At 45.5% G+C, this 24748-nt stretch overlaps 1 protein-coding gene across 4 annotated transcripts in view; it reads right to left on the bottom strand.

Moving 5' to 3' along the window:
- Window positions 1-24748, bottom strand: part of LOC110485935 (growth factor receptor-bound protein 10) — an 84284-nt gene that overhangs the window by 11854 nt on the left and 47682 nt on the right. For 3 of the 4 annotated variants that reach the window (XM_021557181.3, XM_021557189.3, XM_021557198.3), the window contains 3 exons: window positions 23751-24009; window positions 22340-22472; window positions 4780-4936 (listed from right to left, as the gene is read on the bottom strand). In XM_021557181.3, the coding sequence (XP_021412856.1) occupies window positions 4780-4936; window positions 22340-22472; window positions 23751-24009 (549 nt within the window). Of the gene's footprint in view, window positions 1-4779; window positions 4937-5926; window positions 6317-22339; window positions 22473-23750; window positions 24010-24748 lie in introns of those variants that run through there. The other variant, XM_021557228.3, reaches the window with a different exon arrangement.

The raw sequence follows: 24748 nt of genomic DNA, 5'->3' as shown, positions 1-24748 counted from the left end.
CCATTTCAATTCCAGTCAATTCAGGACGTACACTGAAATTCCAATTCCAATTCTCTTCAATGCTTTTCAACGAGGAACATTTGGAATTGGAATTTGGTTTACTTTCTGAATTAACTGGAATTGACCCCAACCCTGCTATAGTCCTCTCCCCCCATCCTGTAGATGTCTTGAGCATACATTCACTTCCCCCTCTCTCAAACAATATGCTATACATGCCCTGCTGTTTGCATGGCCCACTGACCCTGCCTGGCCCACTCACCCTGCCTGGCCCACTGACCCTGCCTGGCCCACTGACCCTGCCTGGCCCCTGCTCTCTCTGCAGGAACACATGTTTCACATCCAACTGTGGAAGCAGGATTCCTAAATAGATTTTGGCAGCAGGAAAGGAGACACTGGGGACTGGGGAGGAAGGGCCCAGGCTTTCTTGGACATGCAGTAAAATACTCACACTCATTAAAAGGGAGAGAAAGAGGAAATAGACAATGTGGACGTTTTCAGAAACTATGTGGGTAGTATCATACTGATGTTGCAACCTGGTTGGATTCTAGTCCGCTTACTTCCCAAAAAATGGAGAGTCAATCCAGTACCTTCTCTACCTTGCCTTTACTGAGGCTCTTTGGTGAGTCACGTCCTCTCTGACCATGAGTCAGTCAAGCCCCTGACTCACTAGCTTAAAGCCTGTAGAGGTTATAACCCGTTGTGGGGGAAGCTGAGGGAGGGTCATTGGCCATTATTCTTATCAGCTATTCTATTCACCCGATGACTGACAGTGGCCTTCTCTCGCTCGCTCTCTCGTTCTCTCTCTCTCTCTTTCTTTCTCTAAGGAAACACCCCCACTGATTGTGGGGTTGTCTTTCAACTATCTCCATTCTGAAGAGAAGATACGACTCAATAATGAGTCGTAGCCTTCTTTATACCAGGGAGTCAGGGACTCTGTCTCCATTGTGGACCTGTGTCTCCCCCTGTCTTTTCCAGTTTCCTCCTTAGCGAGGGGATTGGGAGCAAGGTTGGGAAAGCAACATATCTAATTGGCTGGATGTCATTCTTATACAACAAAGCCCATCTGGACAGGCCTGGTCAGATTAAGGAGCAATTATGAAGAGTGACCTTGCCTTGCCTCTAGTGGACTGGACTCTCCAAAGAGGGCCTGCCCTAGCTCCATTCAGGTGGCTTCTAAAGGTCAGATCAGCCCTGGTTCCTTTTACAACGAATGGAAGTTGTGTCCAAATGGCACTTTATAGTGCAATATAGTGCCTTGTAGTTCACTATAAGAAAAGAGGGCCATTTGAGATGCATCCATAGTCTGTAGAATTTTGCCATTGTAGAGGGATGATGTTATACTGGGTATCCCTAAGCGCTGACATCAAACCAATCAGAACAGATCATGTGACAGTATTTTTTTAGAGCTTTAGAGGCCTGTGCTTCAGATGTGTAATATTGTTGTATTCCAACCGCCATATAATGTTATTAGTTTGAAGATTTTGAAATATATATGCCATTTCCTTTGGACTATAATGCGCTCAGGATATCAAAAGGAAATTGACGTTTATTCATTAAAAAAAAAAAAAAACGTTCAAAACCTGGATAATTCAGACATACATATCAATATGAACTACACCCTCTTCACATATGCAACATAAAACCAAAATAATTACTGCATATAATTGTTACCCTTTATGTTGTGCGTACATATTGGGTAGCCTATATTTCAGTGTTTAGGCCTAAACATTCCCAGAAATACAGTACTCTCATTTTACCCATCTGCTGTAATGAAGATACAGTGCCTTGCGAAAGTATTCGGCCCCCTTGAACTTTGCGACCTTTTGCCACATTTCAGGCTTCAAACATAAAGATATAAAACTGTATTTTTTTGTGAAGAATCAACAACAAGTGGGACACAATCATGAAGTGGAACGACATTTATTGGATATTTCAAACTTTTTTAACAAATCAAAAACTGAAAAATTGGGCGTGCAAAATTATTCAGCCCCCTTAAGTTAATACTTTGTAGCGCCACCTTTTGCTGCGATTACAGCTGTAAGTCGCTTGGGGTATGTCTATCAGTTTTGCACATCGAGAGACTGACATTTTTTCCCATTCCTCCTTGCAAAACAGCTCGAGCTCAGTGAGGTTGGATGGAGAGCATTTGTGAACAGCAGTTTTCAGTTCTTTCCACAGATTCTCGATTGGATTCAGGTCTGGACTTTGACTTGTCCATTCTAACACCTGGATATGTTTATTTTTGAACCATTCCATTGTAGATTTTGCTTTATGTTTTGGATCATTGTCTTGTTGGAAGACAAATCTCCGTCCCAGTCTCAGGTCTTTTGCAGACTCCATCAGGTTATCTTCCAGAATGGTCCTGTATTTGGCTCCATCCATCTTCCCATCAATTTTAACCATCTTCCCTGTCCCTGCTGAAGAAAAGCAGGCCCAAACCATGATGCTGCCACCACCATGTTTGACAGTTGGGATGGTGTGTTCAGGGTGATGAGCTGTGTTGCTTTTACGCCAAACATAACGTTTTCCATTGTTGCCAAAAAGTTCAATTTTGGTTTCATCTGACCAGATCACCTTCTTCCACATGTTTGGTGTGTCTCCCAGGTGGCTTGTGGCAAACTTTAAACAACACTTTTTATGGATATCTTTAAGAAATGGCTTTCTTCTTGCCACTCTTCCATAAAGGCCAGATTTGTGCAATATACGACTGATTGTTGTCCTATGGACAGAGTCTCCCACCTCAGCTGTAGATCTCTGCAGTTCATCCAGAGTGATCATGGGTGTAACGGCTTTCTTCTATCTCCTCCTCTGACGAAGAGGTAGAACAAGGATCGGACCAAAATGCAGCGTGTAGATTGCGATCCATGTTTAATGAACAAACGTAAACATGAATTAATACAAACACTACAAAACAAAAGAACGTAATGAACGAAACGAAAACCGAAACAGCCTATACTTGTGTAAACTAACAAAGACAGGAACAAGGACACTAAGGACAATCACCCACCAAAACACCCAAAGAATATGGCTGCCTAAATATTGTTCCCAATCAGAGACAACGATAAACACCTGCCTCTGATTGAGAACCACTTCAGACAGCCATAGACTTAACTAGATAACCCTACTAAGCCACAAACCCAATACCTAACAAAACCCCAGGACAAAACACACCACATACAAAAACCCATGCCACACCCTGGCCTGACCAAATAAATGAAGATAAACACAAAATACCTCGACCAGGGCGTGACAATGGGCCTCTTGGCTGCATCTCTGATCAGTCTTCTCCTTGTATGAGCTGAAAGTTTAGAGGGACGGCCAGGTCTTGGTAGATTTGCAGTGGTCTGATACTCCTTCCATTTCAATATTATCGCTTGCACAGTGCTCCTTGGGATGTTTAAAGCTTGGGAAATCTTTTTGTATCCAAATCCGGCTTTAAACTTCTTCACAACAGTATCTCGGACCTGCCTGGTGTGTTCCTTGTTCTTCATGATGCTCTCTGCGCTTTTAACGGACCTCTGAGACTATCACAGTGCAGGTGCATTTATACGGAGACTTGATTACACACAGGTGGATTGTATTTATCATCATTAGTCATTTAGGTCAACATTGGATCATTCAGAGATCCTCACTGAACTTCTGGAGAGAGTTTGCTGCACTGAAAGTGGCTGAAAGGGGCTGAATAATTTTGCACGCCCAATTTTTCAGTTTTTGATTTGTTAAAAAAGTTTGAAATATCCAATAAATGTCGTTCCACTTCATGATTGTGTCCCACTTGTTGTTGATTCTTCACAAAAAAATACAGTTTTATATCTTTATGTTTGAAGCCTGAAATGTGGCAAAAGGTCGCAAAGTTCAAGGGGGCCGAATACTTTTGCAAGGCACTGTATAAGCTCAGACACAACATGTGTTTTATAATTGCTCGTTCCTTAGGGGGTTGAAGTTTGGAGCATTCTGCTTCTCAGAACTCTTAACAAATCGCTGCAATGCCGCCACATTAAGCATTCTACGTCTTGACTTACACAACCCAATATCAATTCATCTAACATTCAGTGAGACTAGCGTTATCCTGTTCAGCTATGGTATAAGCCCAAAGTAAAGTCCCTGTACAAATGTTGGCTAGATACAGTAACTAGACAGAGCAAGGTACCTGTATGAGCCAGTGATGAGCCAATTCCTGGTCCAGAATTAGATAAAATAACATCTCTAATCATATTATTACCATATTATTACACGTGACCATATTATGGTACATTCTTATCTCTAACTGTAAGTGACCGTATATCCGTTCGCAGGTACGGTAACAAACTAAGGTTTGGGAGGGTGATGTCAGGAGGGTTCCCGGTCCTGCACTAAGAGCCCGTTGTCCCAGACTACGTCGCAAATGGCACTCTATTCCCTACATAGTGAACTTCATCTAACAGGGCCCATAGCGCTCTGGTCAAAAGTAGTGTACTATATAAGGTGCCCCATACACCAGACTCTGAAACCGTCTAAAAGACTAAGAGCAGGCACAGACAGGCAGCTAATGACTGTTAACCAAAATAATGATATACAAGAGAAAATATAGGCTACAGATGTAGGCTATCTATTATTTATGATGACTCTTGGTTTCCATAGCGAGACCTCTGTTGACTTTAACATGAGCAGGAGAACATGTTCATTATCCAGTCGGCTTCTCACAGAGCGAGGGCCGAGGGGGGAGGGAGCGCTAGGCTATGTCCTGCCAGCCAGCCTGCCCACCAGCCCACCCATCCAGCGCACCAGGTTGCCACTTACCTAGTCCGAGGAGAGGGTGATGCTCAACAAGTGCCCAACTGTTGTCGTCCACACAATGGCTTTTGTACACGAGGAGCTGGCAAAGATCTCTTGCAGTCATGTCGGCTGGGATTTCCACTACTTTCCCCATGCCGTCCTCGCTGAAAATGTTAATAATCTAAAAGAGGAAAGAAAAGGCCCTTTCATGTTAGAACTATTCCCAGACACAACCTCGTAGGCAGACAGACATAATTCAGATAGATGAGGCGCATAGTTCAGACGTAGACAGGCACAGTTTTACATAGAAAGCATAACTAGATAGCACAACATTTGCAATATAATACCAAGAGCTAATTCACTTTCATTCATAACCATGCGTGTTTGATGAGCATACCAGACATATACAATCCATTCTCAATGGCAGCGGTTTGTGGGAGAATATAGGTTCTAAAATCATAAAATGTGACACTCATCAGAATCATACTTCAAGCTTAAATACTAAGGGAACTCTTTTAGTCCTTCAATCCACACCACCTGCTTCCATAGAGATTACCCACTGACTGAAAGATACTGCATAGAAAGATTGTGTATAGAGATACATTAATTATACTGTATAGAAAAATACTGTATAGAACGATACAGTATAGAACAAGATACTGTATAGAAAGACACTGAAATAAACTGTATAGAAAGATACTGTAAAGAGGAATATAGCACATTTATAGAAACAACAGATAAAGCCCTGATAAATCCCCCTCTGAGCACGGATCCTATTCCCTCTGGTTCCTCCAAAGAGATTTTAGTAGGAATTTAGCTTCCTTAGCCTTCCCACTTAGGCTACAGTACGCACCCTTTGAACATGATGCCTTAGAAAAATACATTCTCATTCCCTTCTCCAGCTATAGCTTCAACAAATTCAAAGCCTTTACAACAGAACATCATATCTTCTTTCGACAGGAAAGAAAAAGACGATTCCTCCTTTCAAGCGGGCTTCGATCCATTCTGAGCCTCTCACACATTCCCTCCTCGCTTGTCATATCTTTAAAATAAAAAAAAGACAAATTATCTTCGACCTTTAAAGCAATTACTTTGACCCCCGTCTCAGCTAACCTTTGTCAGACTTCGGAGAAAAAGGGAAAAGCGGTTAAATATGGCTCTAAGAGCTTACCTCTACGGCCTGTAATAGGCAGCAGTCAGGAGAGCACGATGGCATTTTTGGAGTGAGCCTGCCTCCGCACAGAACACACACAGACGAACAACCCTCTCCTCAACTTGGTCGAAAAAAAGACTAGTACAGCACGGTTCCTTCCTCTCTGTCAGTGGCTGCCTGTTATGGTACCTGTCACATAATCTCCTCTCCTCTGTCTAGTGCAGGACAGAGCAAGCAGATGGCACTATTTCCAGTCCGGCTAGTTGACAACTTCCCTCTGCTTCTCTCACAAAGGGTTACAGCCATGGGCTTTTAGGTAGTGAATCAAACCACACTTCCTTAACCAATCATAGGGCCCGCTCAGGCTGATGTAATCATTCCCACACAGCCGCTTCTCTCTCTCTCTCTCTCTCTCTCTCTCTCTTCTCTCTCTCTCTGAGTCATACACAGTCAACTTTATCAGGCTGCAGCTCTGAATAGCTTTCGGATTATTTTTGAGTAAAAGTGAAAATGATCATTTAAGTGGGTGTGGGGCAGAGCGAAAGAAGCCGTTGTTTTAACCTCCCAACATGTTCTGAAGTTTCAAGTGAGGGCTTGTTTCTTTTCTTTTTTCTATCCGTGGCTCAGCTTTGAACTTTGCAGTCAGAAATCTCTCTCACGACAGCGCAAGGCTCATTACGGGCTAAATGAAACAAACCTGAGTACTTGAACTTCTCGTTGGCCTCCCCTCGAGTCTAGCTTCATGCCAACATTCTTTCTCTCAAAAGAACACAACACGGAAACTTAGTGTGTTCACTATTCGGCTCGCCCCCCACCCCCGTTTTTGTTTTACTTCAGATACTTAATACCCCACTGACTGGACTGACAAAGGCTCTGCCCCACCCCGTCTGGAGTAGACATTTAGCCAATGTCCTTTCAACCTCCTCTCATCTCAATGGGTCAATATCTATATACAAACACTATGCTGAAGGGAGAAGGAGGATAATGGGAGGTCTTAAATAACAGTTCCCTTCCTTCCAGTGTAGGAAGCAGGAAGCAGCCATAGTGGTCAGGGAGGATGATTTAGGGTTTCACTACTATTGCCACGTTCAAAACAACTGGGACCTCGAAACTAGGAAATCTCTGACTTCCGACTTCAGTGCGTTCAAGACAACTGGGAACTCCAAGTCAGCAACTCTGCCTCTTTCTAGAGCTCCGATATTCAGACCTGATGATCACTGACGTCACGATTCAACCTCGATTTTTTTCAGAGTTTCCAGTTGTGTTGAAAGCACCATAAAGTTTAAAGAGAGCAGGGCTGTGGCAGGGGAGGGGAGTATGACCAGACAGAGGAGGGTGGGAGGAAGGGAGATAGAGACAGAGAGAAGGGGACAGAGAGACAGAGAGCAAGAGTCCCATGCAAATCAAAATCAAATCAAATGTATTTATATAGCCCTTCGTACATCAGCTGATATCTCAAAGTGCTGTACAGAAACCCAGCCTAAAAACTCCCTAGAAAGGCCAAAACCTAGGAAGAAACCTAGAGAGGAACCAGGCTATGTGGGGTCGCCAGTCCTCTTCTGGCTGTGCCGGGTGGAGATTATAACAGAACATGGCCAAGATGTTCAAATGTTCATAAATGGCCAGCATGGTCAAATAATAATAGGGCAGAACAGTTGAAACTGGAGCAGCAGCACGGTCAGGTGGACTGGGGACAGCAAGGAGTCATCATGTCAGGTAGTCCTGGGGCATGGTCCTAGGGCTCAGGTCAGTTGAAACTGGAGCAGCAGCATGCCAATGAAGTCCCTTAAATTGAAATTTAATCGAGAGAGGGAGAGAAAGTGCGAAAGAAGAAAGATACAGATAAGTAGAGAGGGGAAGAGATAGTGAAAGATGAGAGATAGGGGGAGGGAGAGAGGCAAAGAAATAGACATAAGTAGAGGAAGAGAGTGTGAAAGAGGGAGAGCGGAGGGAGGGAGAGAAATAGTGAAAGAGAAAGAGAGCAGATACACAGAGACAGACAATAGAAAGAGAGGTGAGAGACTGAGGTGAGTGAGAGAGACAGTGAGGTGAGAGAGAGAACAAGAAATAGAGAAAAAAATAAGAGAAAATAATGTTCTGTGATAGTGGTAAGTAAGGCTATGTGTAGTGTACATGCCACTATACTAGACTTCCAGTTGTCACTGCAGTCACACCCCTCTCCTCATTGACTTATCACTACCTCACTACTGGCTTGCCTGGTGAGTCAGTGGGGAAAACCCCATGTCACATACCTACCATACTGTACTACAACAGGACACACTACCACTGCCAGCAGCTAACACTCCTTATGTGGAATGAGATAGCACAACCAGCACAACACCACTATGCCTATTACATCACTATTACATCACTATTACATCGTATTATTATCCTAGAATACATACTGTACTGGATATTATGAGGAGAGGAGTCACGTGCTTTGACATGTGTGTAGAGGAGTTAACAAGTACACACTTCAGGGGGTAGAGAATTGGAGCACATGGTCCTAACTTAACCGAACAAGAGCAGGAACATAACCTCTCAACCTCTAAGTGGAAAATGTTTCAATCCAACATTGCATCCCAATGTGATGAAAGGAACAGAAAGACATTCAAGTGAGTGATGAGGACTGAGGAGACACGGCACGCTTCCTTGACCTACTCCACTTCTTTTTTCTAAAAGAGAAAAGATGTCCTTGTGATAAAGAGAGAGGGAAAGAAAGAGTGAGAGGGATGGAGGGAGGGGAAAAAGAGAGGGGAAATGAAAGGAAGGAATGGGAAGACAGGGGAGGGAGAAAGAGAGGCAGAGAAGGAAAGAGAAAGACAGAGAGAGAGAGCGAGAGAGGGGGGGTGTGCTGGGTTGTTCTTTCTGAACACTATTCTCATTCAGTGGTGGGCCTCCAGGATGACTCAGGACTTGTGATGTAATTACCCAGGGACAAGCTGCTGAGAGCCCCAAGCTACACACACACAGGCAATGTCCCTCTTAAGCCACTCTCATTCTCTCACAAACACACACACACACAAATGCACGCAATGTCACTCTTCAGCCACTCTCACGCATACGCATTACAAGTGCATTAAAAGCACAACATTTACATCAGGGATGTGTTAAAAATTCTAGATTACTGGTTATTACTGGTTACTAGCCTCTTAGGGATGATTAACCTCAGTCTACTATGGAGAAATCTATAAGGTTGTGGTGACACATCAGGTCCTCTCTGCTTATATCCCACACAGAAAAGGAATGGTGGAGTAATATCGAGGGCCACCAGTGAATAGGTTTTACCATGCTATGTACTGTAAATGGTGCCATTTGGGATGCAACCAATGAAGATGGCACTGATATCTCATTTGGGTCTTCAATAAGCAGGCTACAGTGGGGTAGTAGTGGTAATGCCATAGAATTAGAATGCGTAGAACATAGTGCACCCATGAGTTTACCATTGAAGTTGTCAAAGTCAGAGGTTTCCAAGTCTATTCTGTTCATTCTATTTCTATGGGTAATTCCTCTGATGGAAACATCTGACCTGATCTCTTTCAGGCATTTTATATTTATTATTATATTCTACTGTACCAGGCCATATAGCAACATTTTATTGACTATGACATAAGAAGCAAAGAGTAAGTGATGGAACCAATTAAATAGGGCTGTGACGATACCAGTATCTCAATATTTCCATGTCAAAAATGAAAACACGAAGCAGACCAAACTCTGTGGTTCTTTAAAATCCTGCTGTATGTAATAAATACATGTGACTCTGGATTACAACACAAGGATTTTTGTTTTCAACATTAGGGCTGTTTCATAAAGAAGTTTGTATTTTGTTTCCTTGCCACGATACTGACAAGTATCGTGATACTGGTATCTTCCCGGACCTACAATTGAATACCTTTAGGCGTAAATCTTCTTCATAAGAAAAACCTGAGTTCAATTAAATCTCTAAGGAGGCAATTCTAAATCTAGTGCTTGTAGGCTAACTCCATTATCTCCTTAAGTTATTAAAAACAAAAAACAAAACCAAAGAAGTGGCTCTACTCTCTAATCCCCCAAAAGAACAGATTAAACAGTGTTGGCTAGCGGTCGACTGAGTGGTGGTCTCGCCCCCTCTCTGCAACCCACCAACAAACCAGTCCCGTTTACAAGTACCTCTTTAATGAAGCCAAATGTACTGTGTTCTCTGTGTGGTCTCTGAACTGCAGTGGCCATTGACATCCACTAATGAGAATGTGAGACAAAACTTGGAATAAAGACAATAAAGACAAAGCTTGTCATGTCCTGAGCTTCACTCGCTGCCTGCAGCCGGCTGGCCCGGGGAGAAGTGCTGGGCTGAGTCGGCGCTGAAGGGAACGGCTGGCCCGGGGAGAAGTGCTGGGCTGAGTCGGCTCTGAAGGGAACGGCTGGCCCGGGGAGAAGTGCTGGGCTGAGTCGGCTCTGAAGGGAACGGCTGGCCCAGGGAGAAGTGCTGGGCTGAGTCGGCCTCTAAAGGGAACGGCTGGCCTGGGGAGAAGTGCTGGGCTGAGTCGGCCTCTAAAGGGAACGGCTGGCCCGGGGAGAAGTGCTGGGCTGAGTCGGCCTCTAAAGGGAACGGCTGGCCCGGGGAGAAGTGCTGGGCTGAGTCGGCTCTGAAGGGAACGGCTGGCCCAGGGAGAAGTGCTGGGCTGAGTCGGCCTCTAAAGGGAACGGCTGGCCCGGGGAGAAGTGCTGGGCTGAGTCGGCCTCTAAAGGGAACGGCTGGCCCGGGGAGAAGTGCTGGGCTGAGTCGGCCTCTAAAGGGAACGGCTGGCCCGGGGAGAAGTGCTGGGCTGAGTCGGCTCTGAAGGGAACGGCTGGCCCGGGGAGAAGTGCTGGGCTGAGTCGGCTCTGAAGGGAATGGCTGGCCCGGGGAGAAGTGCTGGGCTGAGTCGGCTCTAAAGGGAACGGCTGGCCCGGGGAGAAGTGCTGGGCTGAGTCGGCCTCTAAAGGAAACAGTTGGCCCGGGGAGAAGTGCTGGGCTGAGTCGGCTTCTAAAGGGAACGCTACGTAAATACTGCTGACTCATGAGATGGACAGGAACCGCTTCTTGTTGTCAATTTTTTGTGTCAAATTAAGCAATCCCAAAGAGGGGATTTATCCAGGCTCACTATTGCAGAAAAATGACCAGAACATTGGCCAAGGACTAAAATGAGGACTTTCGGATGCATAATACCAAGTCATGTACAATGCACTCTCCCTCCAAAGCAGTTAGTTAGTGAGCAGAACATTAAAACAGCAGAATATATAATAATATGGATGATTTGGACGTTTAGCAGATGCTGGGGCCAGTTAAAACAGTACTTTTATACCTTCAGAAGTGGAGAGATGTGGATGAACTAATGCCATACTGTGGTTAACATCTAAGCCACAGTGACTACTCATCCCCATCGAACTCACACATGCAAACCACCCAGCTCGTGGCTAAAACTCAACCATATTCCAGTGATATAACGAATGTTAGCCATGGGAGAACAGAGTACAGTACAGGGCAGCCCAGCCAAAGGGCATGATGAAAAAAACTTCTCTCTTTGGAAAACAATGATTAGGTTATAATATATGACTAACTCTGTATATATTTATTTTAAATCTGGTGGTTCCAGATATCAGCACATGTTCCAAAAATTCAGAATAGCTTGACTCATTAACTAAAACTCAACAAGCTACCATTATGGAACGCATTCCCAAAACCAAACAATCCCTCAGTTCCTTAGTCCCTTCAAACCAGAACAAACCACAAGCAAAAAGACCCACGGACGGTGTGTATATATAGATCAAATAGAGGCTGATCCATCAGCTCTGTGCATTCCTCTGGGAAGAATCTCCCCTGAGCGGAGCCTGAAGCTCCCATACCTCCTCCCTGCCACACACATCACATCGGCCCCAGCATCCAACCCCAACAATCCCCTTTGAATGGCCGAGATCTTTCCCTGCGGCTCCCTACTGAGATCAATCCAGAGAGGAGACAAACAGGAGCAGACTGGTTAATTGCGCAGCAGGGACCTGGGTAGCACCCTTTCAGGCCACCGCACCGCAGATCATTGTCCCCTTACGGGACTCAGGGACTGCCATTGGGCACTCACAAAAGGATGACATCGTTCAATTTTGACTACACAATAAAACCAGCCGCCCGCAAGCTGCACTCACTGTACTTCTACTTGCACTGGTCACCCAAGCTGTAAGGCCAGGCCAAGGCCAGCTAGCTGCTGGTGGCGTGCACACACTCTCTCACACACTCTCTCTCACACACACACACACACAATATAATGCTCTACGCTGGTATAGGCCTACCTTATTACAATACAAGAAGTCAGCAGCAGAATTAGTTTATTAAAGGTGAGTGCTGAGAAACGGTGAGAGAGATTTGATTTCAGAGATTTAACATTGTGTTCATTGTGTTCCAGTATAATTAGGTGTTTCTGGAGAGAAGGCGAGATCAGGTCCCATTCCAATGGCGCTGCTCTGCTCTCTACTCTGGACTTACAGCTATTTGAATTAAGCCAGTTGTCTGTCTGCATTTCCTCCAATGGTTGCCTTTTGAAAATTTAACAAGTTAGAGATGAATTTAATGTATATGCTGAGAGTGTGGGAGTATTGTTGCATCTTTTTTCCTTGTGTCTCCATCTCTCACCCTCTCCTCTCTCCCCTTTATTTTCCCCTCTCTTTTCCCTCCTCTCTCTGTGAACACTAGTTCCACTTGAGAGAAATCTGAGCTGTCCTACTTTCCTGTATGAGAGAGAGTTGAGAGAGAGAGAGGGAGAGGCAGAGAGAGATAGAGTTGAGAGAGAGGGAGGGAGGAAGAGAGACAGCAGGGCAGAGAGAAAAGCAGAAAGTTGAGAGTGAGAGTTGAGTGAGAGAAGCTGTCCTCTTCTCAGTTTAGAGAGCAAGAGAGTTGTGAGGGAGAGAGGCCTGCTCTGCCCTGCAGTGGAGGATTCCATGCAGTCTCCATGACCTACATGAGTCCAGCTGAAGCTTTGCGGGCCCGCTGAGACACTCTACTCAGGCCAGATGAACTAACAGCTTGCAGCAACACATTCCACCCTGTCAAGCCTCCATCCTGGACACAGAGCAGGGCAGTTCACATTCCCTCCAGTAAAGTCATGCAATGATGAATCAACTGGTCTTTTCTCACACGTTCAATATGGGCTAAACACACACTTCTATATATAGATGGCTATTGTATAATGTTCTCAGACTAAAACTGTGGCCTATGCAGGAACTTTGGGAACATATCCATGCTTGACACTGGTGAAAAACTATCCGTGTGTGTTTATCACAGACGATCACAATAAAATACTGAAAATCATGGATTAATTTCCCCAAAGACGGAGTGAAAATCATCAGTCTACATTATGAGTGTAATGAACAGAAACAGGTCATACTAACCATAACAAAACAGCAAATCTCTAAAACAGGGACACGATCAGGGACTGACATGTGATAGAGCAGGGTTCCCAACTGGTGGCCCGGGCTACAGGCCCAATTCAAATCCAATGTTATTTGTCACATGCTTCCTGAACAACAGGTGTGGACTACTGAAACGCTTACTTACGGGCCCTTCCCAACAAAGCAGAGAGAAAGAGCATAGTTAAACATGTAATAATACAAGTAATAATAGATACATAATGAGTAATAATAACTTGGCTGTACAAGGACTACCAGTACCAGTTGATGTGCAGGGGTACAAGGGAAGAGGTAGATATGTACATATAAGGAAGAATAAAGTGACAGATAGTAAACAGCAGCAGCAGCGTATGTGAATCAAAGTTAGTCCAAAAAGGGTCAATGCAGATAGTTAAATAGATAACCAATAGCTACCCGGACTAACTTTTTAGCAGTCTTATGGCTTGGGGGTAGAAGCTATTCCGGGTTCTTTTAGTTCCAGACTTGGTGCAGAAGGTACCGCCTGCTGTACGGTAGCAGAGAGAACAGTCTACGACTTGGGTGGCTGGAGTCTGACAAATTTTAGGGCCTTCCTCTGATACTGCCTGGTATAGAGGTCCTGGATGGCAGGGAGCTCGGCACCAGTGATGTACTGGGCCATATGCACTACCCTCTGTAGTGCCTTGCGGTCGGATGCCAAGCAGTTGCCAAACCAAGCGGTGATGCAGCTATTCAAGATGCTCTCAATGGTACAGTTGCAGAACTTTTTGAGGATCGGAGAGCCCATGCCAAATCTTTTCAGCCTCCTGAGGGGGGAGAGGAGTTGTTGTGCCCTCTTCACAACTGTGTTGGTGTGTTGGGATCATGATAGATCCTTAGTGATGTGGACACTACAGCCAAGTTGATGTGAATGGGGGCGTGCTTGGCTCCCCACGGTCGGCTCCTTTGTCTTGCTGACGTTGAGGGAGAGGTTGGCTATAGGCTGTCGCATCGTTGTTGGTGATCAGGCCTACCACCATCGTGTCTGCAAACTTAATGATAATGTTGCAAGTCATGCAACAGGGAGTACAGGAGGGGACTAAGCACACACCCCTGAAGGGCCACGTGTTCAGGGTCAGTGTTGCGGATGTGTTGCCTACCCTCACCACCTGCAGGCGACCCGTCAAGAAGTCCAGGATCCAGTTGCAGAGGGAGGTGTTCAGTCCCAGGGTCCTTAGCTTAGTGATTAGAAAGAAATCAACCCACAGCTGAATCTAGTTGATGATCCCTGTGCTATAGTAATGAACAGGTCTGTACTAAGGGAGGGAATTGTTCTGGCTTCTAACTTTACCTGCTAAGAGAACTCACCGTGTCTATCTCAGTTAAGATAACATGACACAGCTAATCAGGGTATCGTCTAGCAGTCTCAAAATAAGAGACATAAAATACAGAGTCCCAGGTTTGTTACTTAGTTTGACCTGTGACCTGGCAGGCTCAGTGTACAGAGTGAGGGACCTTAATGTCCTTCTCCTAATGGGGGACCACAGCCAGCCAGTTTGTCCAGCTAAGCCTACATCATAGCAGTTAGCGTTTAGCATAGCCTATACTAGCATGGTCTAGCATAGCCTAACCCCCTGCAATTCATATCTGGACCTCAAAGCATATCATTGTTCCCCTCTAATCAGGGACCGATTTAAACCTGGGACACCATGTTGGTGCAATTCATTATCAGGTACGTAGAACAGAAAGCCAGCAGTAGTCTAGCCTGACGACTCCCACTAAATTCTTCCGCTGCCCTGTCGTTCACTACCTACTTTAGTAGTAATTTCATTGTAATTGTTTGTGGTGACGAGGGGCGTTGCAAAAAGAGTAAGTCATCATCGATTGGATCATCTCTAACCAATCAGAGTATCAACCGAGTATCAACCGTGTTCCAACCGTGTTCTGGCTCAGGCCCAACCGATAGGTTTCTGGACCAATCAGAGAAGGCCGCAGAGGTACGCATTGCGGAGAAGAAATTAACATCAGTAGGCGTGGCATAGTGTTTGGCTGAAGCAGTCGCCCGGACCTCGGGTAAGATTTAAATACCCTTTGCCTAGCCTAATATAGCGTAGCACAGCGTCTCTCAGTTCCCCAGAACTTAACACACAAAGCAGGGCAAGGCAGGGCTGTCAATCAAACAGTCACAGATATTTGTCACTGTATGACTGGTGCACTGGCCAAGTAATCCAAGCAGCAGGTCGAGGCTTGTCTTGCTGGGTAAGTGGAGGGTTAAATATGGCCTGACACATGAGATGTTCCAGAATAAACCACAAGCTCCCTGGCACGCCTCCAACAAGCATTTGTTAACAACACAGTTGCAATTTGTATCTCAAGAGTGCTGCCAGTCAGCGTGCAACACATAGATACACACAGATACGTTGTCTATGCGGACACGCACGTACACACACGTATGCAGGCACCAATTTAAGACCTGCAAGTGAACCGCATGCTTACTTCACCCACGTATGAGATTAGATCCTGGGCTACAGTACAGCAGCCTCTCCTCTCCAGTACCTCTGCCTGCAACGTGCCTCAATTAATTAAATTGAACCCAAACAATTCTCTTTGGGGGGGTTGAGAAAGATCTAGTCAGAGCCGAGCCAGCTGAAAGTCCTACAAGCAGTTGCAGGAGGAATGTTCTCTCCCAGCAGCAGCACAGAATGCCTAGTACTGACTGGTCCCATGTAATCCTTCCATGTTCCGTTTGGGAACATTCTTTGGGAAGGAGAAACAATAAGCATGCATTGCTTCCATACACGGGGCTCTGAACAATTATGGTCCGTGATTACATGATACTTTGCCTAAGTTCCAAATGGGACTCTATTCCCTACACAGTGCACAACTTTATTAGGCCTATGGCCGTGACCAATAGTAGTGCACTATAGGGAAATAGGGTGCCATTTGGCATGTACACTAAGTCAGCCCGCTGTGGGATCTGGGATGTGCTGCTTCACTCTTGGTGTGGTTTAAGAGCCTGTTAAAACAGACTCCCTCTAGTCTAGAAGCAAAGCAGCACATTTCTGGCACTGGTCACTTTGATCTCCAACTCAGCGCTGCAGAACACATTAACCTGAAATGCTGTTCCAACGCAATTAACCTAAACACTCAGACGAGCCAGCATCAGCAAAATACCAACATTTTATTTACAGTGGAAAAAGGTGAACTCTGACCCAAACTCGGGCATTCCTGAATCCCCAGCAGCCAAGTATGATGCTCAGCTGTGGAGGAGATAGAATGCTGCACATCCCTACTAACATGTAGTGAGTTTACTGTGACATTGATGAGTGGCCTCATATGCTCTGCCATGGAATTTACAACATGTACAATTTTGCACATTATATTCATTCTGTTCTAATTAGCCACAATACACAGCCATTACTGTTCATGTGAATCCAAACAATGTGGATGACATTAAGTGGAGACTCCTTTTGCAGTGTCAAGATCTCCCACTATGTCACCAATGACAAGATCTCCCACTATGCCACCAATGTCAAGTTTTCCCACTATGCCACCAATGTCAAGATCTCCCACTATGCCACCAATGTCAAGTTCTCCCACTATGCCACCAATGTCAAGTTCTCCCTCTATGCCACCAATGTCAAGTTCTCCCACTATGCCACCAATGACAAGATCTCCCACTATGCCACCAATGTCAAGTTTTCCCACTATGCCACCAATGTCAAGTTCTCCCACTATGCCACCAATGTCAAGTTCTCCCACTATGCCACCAATGTCAAGATCTCCCACTATGCCACCAATGTCAAGTTCTCCCACTATGCCACCAATGTCAAGATCTCCCACTATGCCACCAATGTCAAGATCTCCCACTATGCCACCAATGTCAAGTTTTCCCACTATGCCACCAATGTCAAGTTCTCCCACTATGCCACCAATGTCAAGTTCTCCCACTATGCCACCAATGACAAGTTCTCCCACTATGCCACCAATGACAAGTTCTCCCACTATGCCACCAATGTCAAGTTCTCCCACTATGCCACCAATGTCAAGTTCTCCCACTATGCCACCAATGTCAAGTTCTCCCACTATGCCACCAATGTCAAGTTCTCCCACTATGCCACCAATGTTAGGTTCTCCCACTATGCCACCAATGTCAAGTTCTCCCACTATGCCACCAATGTTAAGTTTGCCCTCTATGCCACCAATGTTAAGTTTGCCCTCTATGCCACCAAAGTCACTCACTAACTGACTGAGTGGCTACTATTCCAAGCCTCTTACCTCACCATGCGTAAATATGCATCGCCACAGTAATGAGCTCAGAGGCTATTAACCATATTGCTCGTCTCTCTCTCCACACACTCCTACTCCTCTTCTCCTTTCAGCGTGCGTGCCAGCTGCTGATTTAAAAGGATAAAGCGCTGCACACAAGGGAAGAGGCGGAGGGAGGGGATGGGAGCGGGAGGTGAACCTGTGTCACCGGTGTGTCAACTTAACAACAGTCTAATAGAAACAGAAAGGAGGCTAAGCTAAGGAGGACTAGGCACCAGGCATGACAGAGCAGTTTATTAACCCAGTAATAGAGCTGCAGCACAGTTGAGTCACATGCGGTGTCGCTGGGAGGCTTAGACTTGTCCCTGATGGTGTGTGGTATGGGCTGAAACCCAGAGTCTGACTGCATGGTGATGGAGGCCCTTGGACTCTGTGCTGTGAGAGTCAGTTAGGTGGGTTGCATCCAACTTGACAGTACATTCAGATCTGCAGCTCCTGTCCAAGCAGTGCCATCCCATGGACAATTCACATCAGATCAGCATCAGTTGAAGACACAACACTAGGGACAGGGTGTCCAGGTCAGTCAGGCTGGCAGCATCAGGACCAGTTAGTATAGTGACTACTGGTTGGTCAAAACCCTCCATCTACGGGCCTCCCGGGTGGTGCAGTGGTCTAAAGCACTGCTTCACAGTGCTAGCTGTGCCACTAGAGATTCTGGGTTCGAGGCCAGGCTCTGTCGCAGCCGGCCGTGACCGGGAGGCCCATGGGGCGGCACACAATTGGCCCAGCGTCGTCAGAGTTAGGGAGAGTTTGGCTGGCATGTCTCATCGCGCACTAGCGACTCCTGTGGAGGGCCGGGCGCAGTGCACGCTGAGCAGGTTGCTAGGTGTACGGTGTTTCCTCCGACACATTGGTGCGGCTGGCTTCTGGTTTGGATGTGCGTTGTGTCAAGAAGCAGTGTGGCTTGGTTGGGTTGTGTTTGGGATGACGCATGGCTCTCGACCTTCGCCTCTCCCGAGTCCTTACGGGAGTTGCAGCGATGAGACAAGACAGTAACTAACTACTACCAATTAGATACCACAAAATTAAGGAGAAAAAGGGGATAAAATAATTACACAAAAAATTATTAAAAACAATTTAAAAAAACTCCATCTCCAGCCCAGTTAACAGATCATGAAAGACCCTACGCCACCAGGGTTGTCAAAACCAGCCAGTGAACATCCATAACGAAACAAGTCTGTTATTTGTTAACACTACAATTTTAAGAGCACGGCTGGGGTGAGACACAGAGAGAGAGAGAGAGCTAGGTCATTGACCGAGACTTTGGAGGGGAGGCAAATGAAAATCATATGGGCATCGTATAACAGACTGCGCAGTGATCCCTGACAGGCCAGCCGGCAGCGCAGCGTTCGCGTGCCTCCAATGCGCGGGGGCTGGGGAAGAGAAATGAGAGCCTGTCAGAAAGCGCCCAGAGGTCGGAAAATTCTGTAAACAGCTAACTTCTCACCAGCCCTACTCCGCCAGCCAGCCAGGCCTCCAGGGTCGGCATGCAGGCAGGCAGGAAGGCAGAAAGACGGACGAACAGACAGAGACGATTCTAAAGGACAGGCACTGCATGCTGGGAGAGCAAAGCAGAGCCAGCTGTGGAGCACGGCCCATCTCTACGACCCCCAACCTCACATGTACACACACACACAAATGCACGTACACACACACATACACACAAACACACACACACTATGCAAAGGTTTTTAGGCAACATATGTCTTTATCTCAGTATCGTGGGCCAATCACAAGCTGGAAAAACATGCTTTAGAACTGCTTTACCAACGCTGCATGTTCTAGCCAAAGGTACATAGTACCAAATAAATGTATGGTTATTTTCCATCTCCAGCTCCCTGCATCTACAGACTACAGCTCATGCTGCCAGTTCTTACAGACCAGACATGGGTTCAAATAGTATTTGTCTTCTGTCAAATACTTTCATTGAGCCTGCCTGAAGTGCCAGATTGGCGGTCTTGCACTTTCCACGGGTTCCATTGAGCCAGGCAAGCTCTATACATCACTTTCACAGTAATCTCGGCTCCGTTATAGTAATGACTAAGAGTGACTCTCTTCCAAGAAAGAGTTCACTGCAGCCTTCCCATTTCTTTCAACTAAGGTGGGGTAGTGGGCGTGGCCAATGGTATGGTCTCCAACCAAACTTTTTAAAGGCTGTCCTCTTGGCCGCAGAGGCAAAATGTTGAAGTTCAAAAGCTAGTTTCCTACAAATTTTGCCATGTCTTATGCCGTGTTCTTATGTTATCTGAATGACTCAAACATTATAAAAAAATCAATGGGCGGCCCATGCCATGCCATTCTTTAAATTTTAGATTCTCCCTGTCTAGTTTTTATTTTGGTGATTTTAGTTCTCAAATATGTTCTTATTTAAAAACATATAGCTCCATTACCTTTTCTACATACTTTAAATCTGGTATTGGTCGATTAAAGTTTACACTAAAAACGTTTTACCATCCCGAAAATGTATTTTTAATAAAACAAAAAAACATACAGTACCAGTCCAAAGTTTGGACACACCTACTCATTCAAGGGTTTTTCATTATTTTTACTATTTTCTACATTGTAGAGTAATAATGAAGACATCAAAACTATGAAATAACCCATATGGAATCATGTAGTAACGCAATTTTTTTTTAAATCAAAATAGATTTTAGATTCTTCAAAGTAGTCACCTTTTGCCTTGATGACAGCTTTGCACACTCTTGGCAGTCTCTCAACCAGCTTCATGAGGAATGCTTTTCCAATAGTCTTGAAGGAGTACCCACATATGCTGAGCACTTGTTGGCTGCGTTTCTTTCACTCTGCGGTCAATCTCATCCTAAACCATCTCAATTTGGTTGAGGTTGGGTGATTGTGGAGACCAGCTCAACTAATGCAGCACTCCATCACTCTCCTTCTTGGTCAAACAGCCCTTACACACCCTGGGGGTGTGTTTTGGGTCATTGTCCTGTTGAAAAACAAATGATAGTCCCACTAAGCGCAAACCAGATGGGATGGCATATCGCTGCAGAATTCTGTGGTAGCCATACTGGTTAAGTGTGCCTTGAATTCTAAATAAATCAGACAGTGTCACCAGGAACAACAACAAAAAACACCATCACACCACCTCCTCCATGCTTCACGGTGGGAACCACACATGCATCATCTTTCTTTCACCTACTCTGCGTCTCACAAAGACGCAGCGGTTAGAACCAAAAAATCTCAAATTTGGAATAATCAGACCAAAGGATATATTTTCACCGGTCTAATGTCCATTGCTCGTGTTTCTTGGCCCAAGCAAGTCTCTTCTTATTATTGGTGTCCTTTAGTAGTGGGTTCTTTGCAGCAATTCAACCATGAAGGCCTGATTCACACAGTCTCCGCTGAACAGTTGATGTTGAGATGTGTCTGTGACTTGAACTCTGTGAAGCATTTATCTGGGCTGCAATCTAAGGTGCAGTTAACTCTAATGCACTTATCTTCTGCAGCAGAGGTAACTCTGGGTCTTCCTTTCCTGTGGCGGTCCTCATGAGAGCCAGTTTCAATACAGCGCTTGATGGTTTTTACGACTGCAAAGTTATTGACATTTTCCAGATTGACTGACCTTCATGTCTTAAAGTAATGATGACTGTTGTTTCACTTTACTTATTTTTATTATAGCAGCATACCACCCTGCATACCACTGCTGGCTTGCTTCTGAAGCTAAGCAGGGTTGGTCCTGGTCAGTCCCTGGATGCGAGACCAGATGCTGCTGGAAGTGGTGTTGGAGGGCCAGTAAGAGACACTCTTTCCTCTGGTCTAAAAAAAAATATATATCCCAATGCCCCAGGGCAGTGATTGGGGACACAGCCCTGTGTAGGGTGCCGTCTTTCGGGTGGGACGTTAAACGGGTGTCCTGACTCTCTTGAGGTCATTAAAGATCCCATGGCACTGATCATAAGAGTAGGGGTGTTAACCCCGGTGTCCTGGCTAAATTCCCAATCTGGCTAAATTCCCAAACCATCGCGGTCATCTAATAATCCCCAGTTTACAATTGGCTCATTCATCCCCCTCCTTTCCCCTGTAACTATTCCCCAGGTCGTTGCTGTAAATGAGAACGTGTTCTCAGTCAACTTACCTGGTAAAATAATGGATAAATAGCTTTTCTTGCCTGTTCTTGCCATAATATGGACTTGGTGTTTCACCAAATAGGACTACCTTCTGTATTCCACCCCTACCTTGTCACAACTCAACTGATCGGCTAAAACACATTAAGAAGGAAAGAAATCCCACAAATTAACAAGGCACACCTGTTCATTTAAATGCATTCCAGGTGACTACCTCATGAAGCTGGTTGAGAGAATGCCAAGAGTGTGCAAAGGTGTCATCAAGGCAAAGGGGGTGGCTACTTTGAAGAATCTAAAATATATTTAGATTGATTTAACCAAATGGTTACTACATGATTCCATATGTGTTATTTCATAGTTTGGTAATGGTAAAAAAATTGTAAAACTAAAGGAAAACCTTTGAATGAGTAGGTGTGTCCAAACTTTTGACTGGTACTGTATTTTGAGGCAACCCGTCACTGCTAAATGAATATAGGGGAAACACTGATTCTGATTAGAGATAATGACCATGGGAGAAATTAACCAAACTGCTGTGGTACTGTAAGATGCACGATACCATACTTTAGTGGCCATTTTCAAGAACAATATTCATGGTTAGCTAAGCTACCATATTAAGGAGTGAAGAGAAGGGTCTCTGACTTACGTATGTGCCTGAGGGCTGACACGGAGGTAAGGACCCAGGGCTGAGGACAGGAGAGCCGGAGAGCTCGGGAAAGGGGTTGGGGATGGCTGGCAGAGAGGACGTCCGGAGCTGCTGCTCCTCTTCTTGCAGTCTCCTGAGAATCACAACATTCAGGGATGGACATTAACAAAGTGGAGGACAGACACACACAGACAGACTGAAAAAGCTGTTATGAAGCAGATGAATGGAGATCATGAGAACATGAGGACAGTCTCCCCTGATATAAACCCAATGCTTTGTGGCTGAATATGAATAATCCATGGTTTCACAGTAAGTGAGACTGCTGCCGGGGCCTCATGCCCATTTCTCTCTGATCACTGCACTGTGAGCTGATTCTTTCTGCCACACCACAGGAAGACTGCCAGCGTTTGAGGAGCTACTAATTACATGCAATATTCATCAAACCATTATTTCATGCAGTTTCAAGAGCAAAGTGCCCATTTCATGACCTGCTGCAAGAGCAACAGCCTGTTCATTCACTGTCTGCCTATCAATGAGAAACCGACTAGGGCTGCGTCTCCAATGGCACCCTATTATTCCATTTATAGTGCATTACTTTTGAACAGGGTTCGGGCTCTGGTCAAAAGTAGTACACTATGTAGGGAATAGGATGCCATTTGGGATGTAGCCCCTGACTGTCAATCAGAAAGAGACTAGAGGTTGGCTTGGCTTTATCAGATGACTAGCATCTGAAGTGAACTGCAGCAGCCAGGCAGATAGCCATCATTAGCATCTCTCTACACTTTCTCCAAACCCAGGCGGGGAGGGGAGTTGAAAAGGAGAAGCGTTTGATGCAGTTCCATGTGAGGCAGGAGCAGGGTGCTATTCGGAGGTCAGGACTGAATAATAAACTGAACCGTATCATTTCAATCTGACAGAATACACCAACGATACAGCTCATTACCAGCCGGTGCCAAACTTTCTCTAGGGATCCAAAATAATGGATGCTACAACTCTGACAGACTGGTTTAGATTGCATTAAGACCAGAGGTGAATCAAAGTTCCTCTCAGCTTATGGGAGTAGTTGAAACTCTGTTTCTAGAATTAAAGAGAATTATAACTTGGTCTCCCCCTCTGCTAAGCTATGGTAGGACAGGGGAAAGTGATGGGTGGGATGGGTCACGCAGAGATTGCTAATAGGCAAAACGATGAACACATAAGCACATATACCTGTCCTAACAGAGCATGCTGAGAACATGGTATGGTCCCTTGTTTAGATGTAGAGGACTTGTATCTATCAGGTGTGTGTGTGTGCTCACTAACAGCATGCCAGACAAACAACTGTGTCCAGTAAGTGCTGTGTGTGTGTGTGTGTGTGTGTGTGTGTGTGTGTGTGAGAGAGAATGTGCGCGTGCCAACAAAGTAGACATACCTGACGGCGAGGATGTGCATGGGCTGGGAGCGTCGACGTCTCTGTTTGGGGGAGGTGGTGCTGTGCTGCAGCTCACTGTTGGAGGTGTGGCTGTGGGGGGGCATGGGGGCGCTGCGGTGGTGGTCGCGGTGCACATGCACCTGGCCGTTGTGCTGCAGGAGGGGAACCGACTCAGACTGCACGCTGCTGCATGTGGAGTACAGGCTCTCGAACGAGGAGTTCATGTCATTCACCAGCGCCTCCAGGTCCACATCATCTTCTGTAGGGGGAGGCGGGAGAGAGAGACAGGAGAGAGAGAGAGTCTGTGTGAGTGATATTCAGAGAAACACAAAATTGTGTGTGTGTGTTATACCATACGCACATCCCAAAAATCTCTAGGGCACCAGGTTGACCTCTACTGTTCACGTGCTTTATTCCTGCATGTCGGTTACATGTGTAAGAATCTACTTCTCTCAATACTCCATGCACACCCGTCATCACCAACCAGTCAGGCAGTGTAGCTGCACACACACAAAAACCCTAACATGACGTAGCTTAATCATCATCATCCTAATTCACCTGTTGAAACACTCCCTAAGTTAACTACATGTTCATGTTATCAAGGCTCTCTGTATCTCTGGGGAAGACTAGAAAACAAGCAGAGACCTGTAGTCTCAATACTCCCATCCTTCAGCATAATCACTACTGGCCTCAGGGTAAGAGATCAAACCAGGCCATTGGTTAAGAGGCACAGAGGTCACTCCCAGTGAGTCAATGGTGGATGGAAGTTTTGACAGTTCAGAGTTATGTCCCAAATGGCACCCTATTCCCTATATAGTTCACAAGGTAAGGAATAGGGTGCCATTTGGGACATTAGTTTCATTACTGTGGGGGAGTGTCTGCAGGGAATGTCATCTCCTAATAATCATTATCTCTGAGACAATGAACAGCCAGTAATAGAAAACTACTGATATATTTTCAAGTTCCCCCTTTATTCACCATTTCTATACTGCAGTTAC

The sequence above is a fragment of the Oncorhynchus mykiss genome, chromosome 2, assembly GCF_057628025.1.
Source record: "Oncorhynchus mykiss isolate SJ-2025 chromosome 2, ASM5762802v1, whole genome shotgun sequence".
Classification (NCBI taxonomy): domain Eukaryota; kingdom Metazoa; phylum Chordata; class Actinopteri; order Salmoniformes; family Salmonidae; genus Oncorhynchus; species Oncorhynchus mykiss.
Note: the sequence above shows the minus strand (reverse complement) of the source record. Positions and strands in the feature narration are given on the sequence as shown.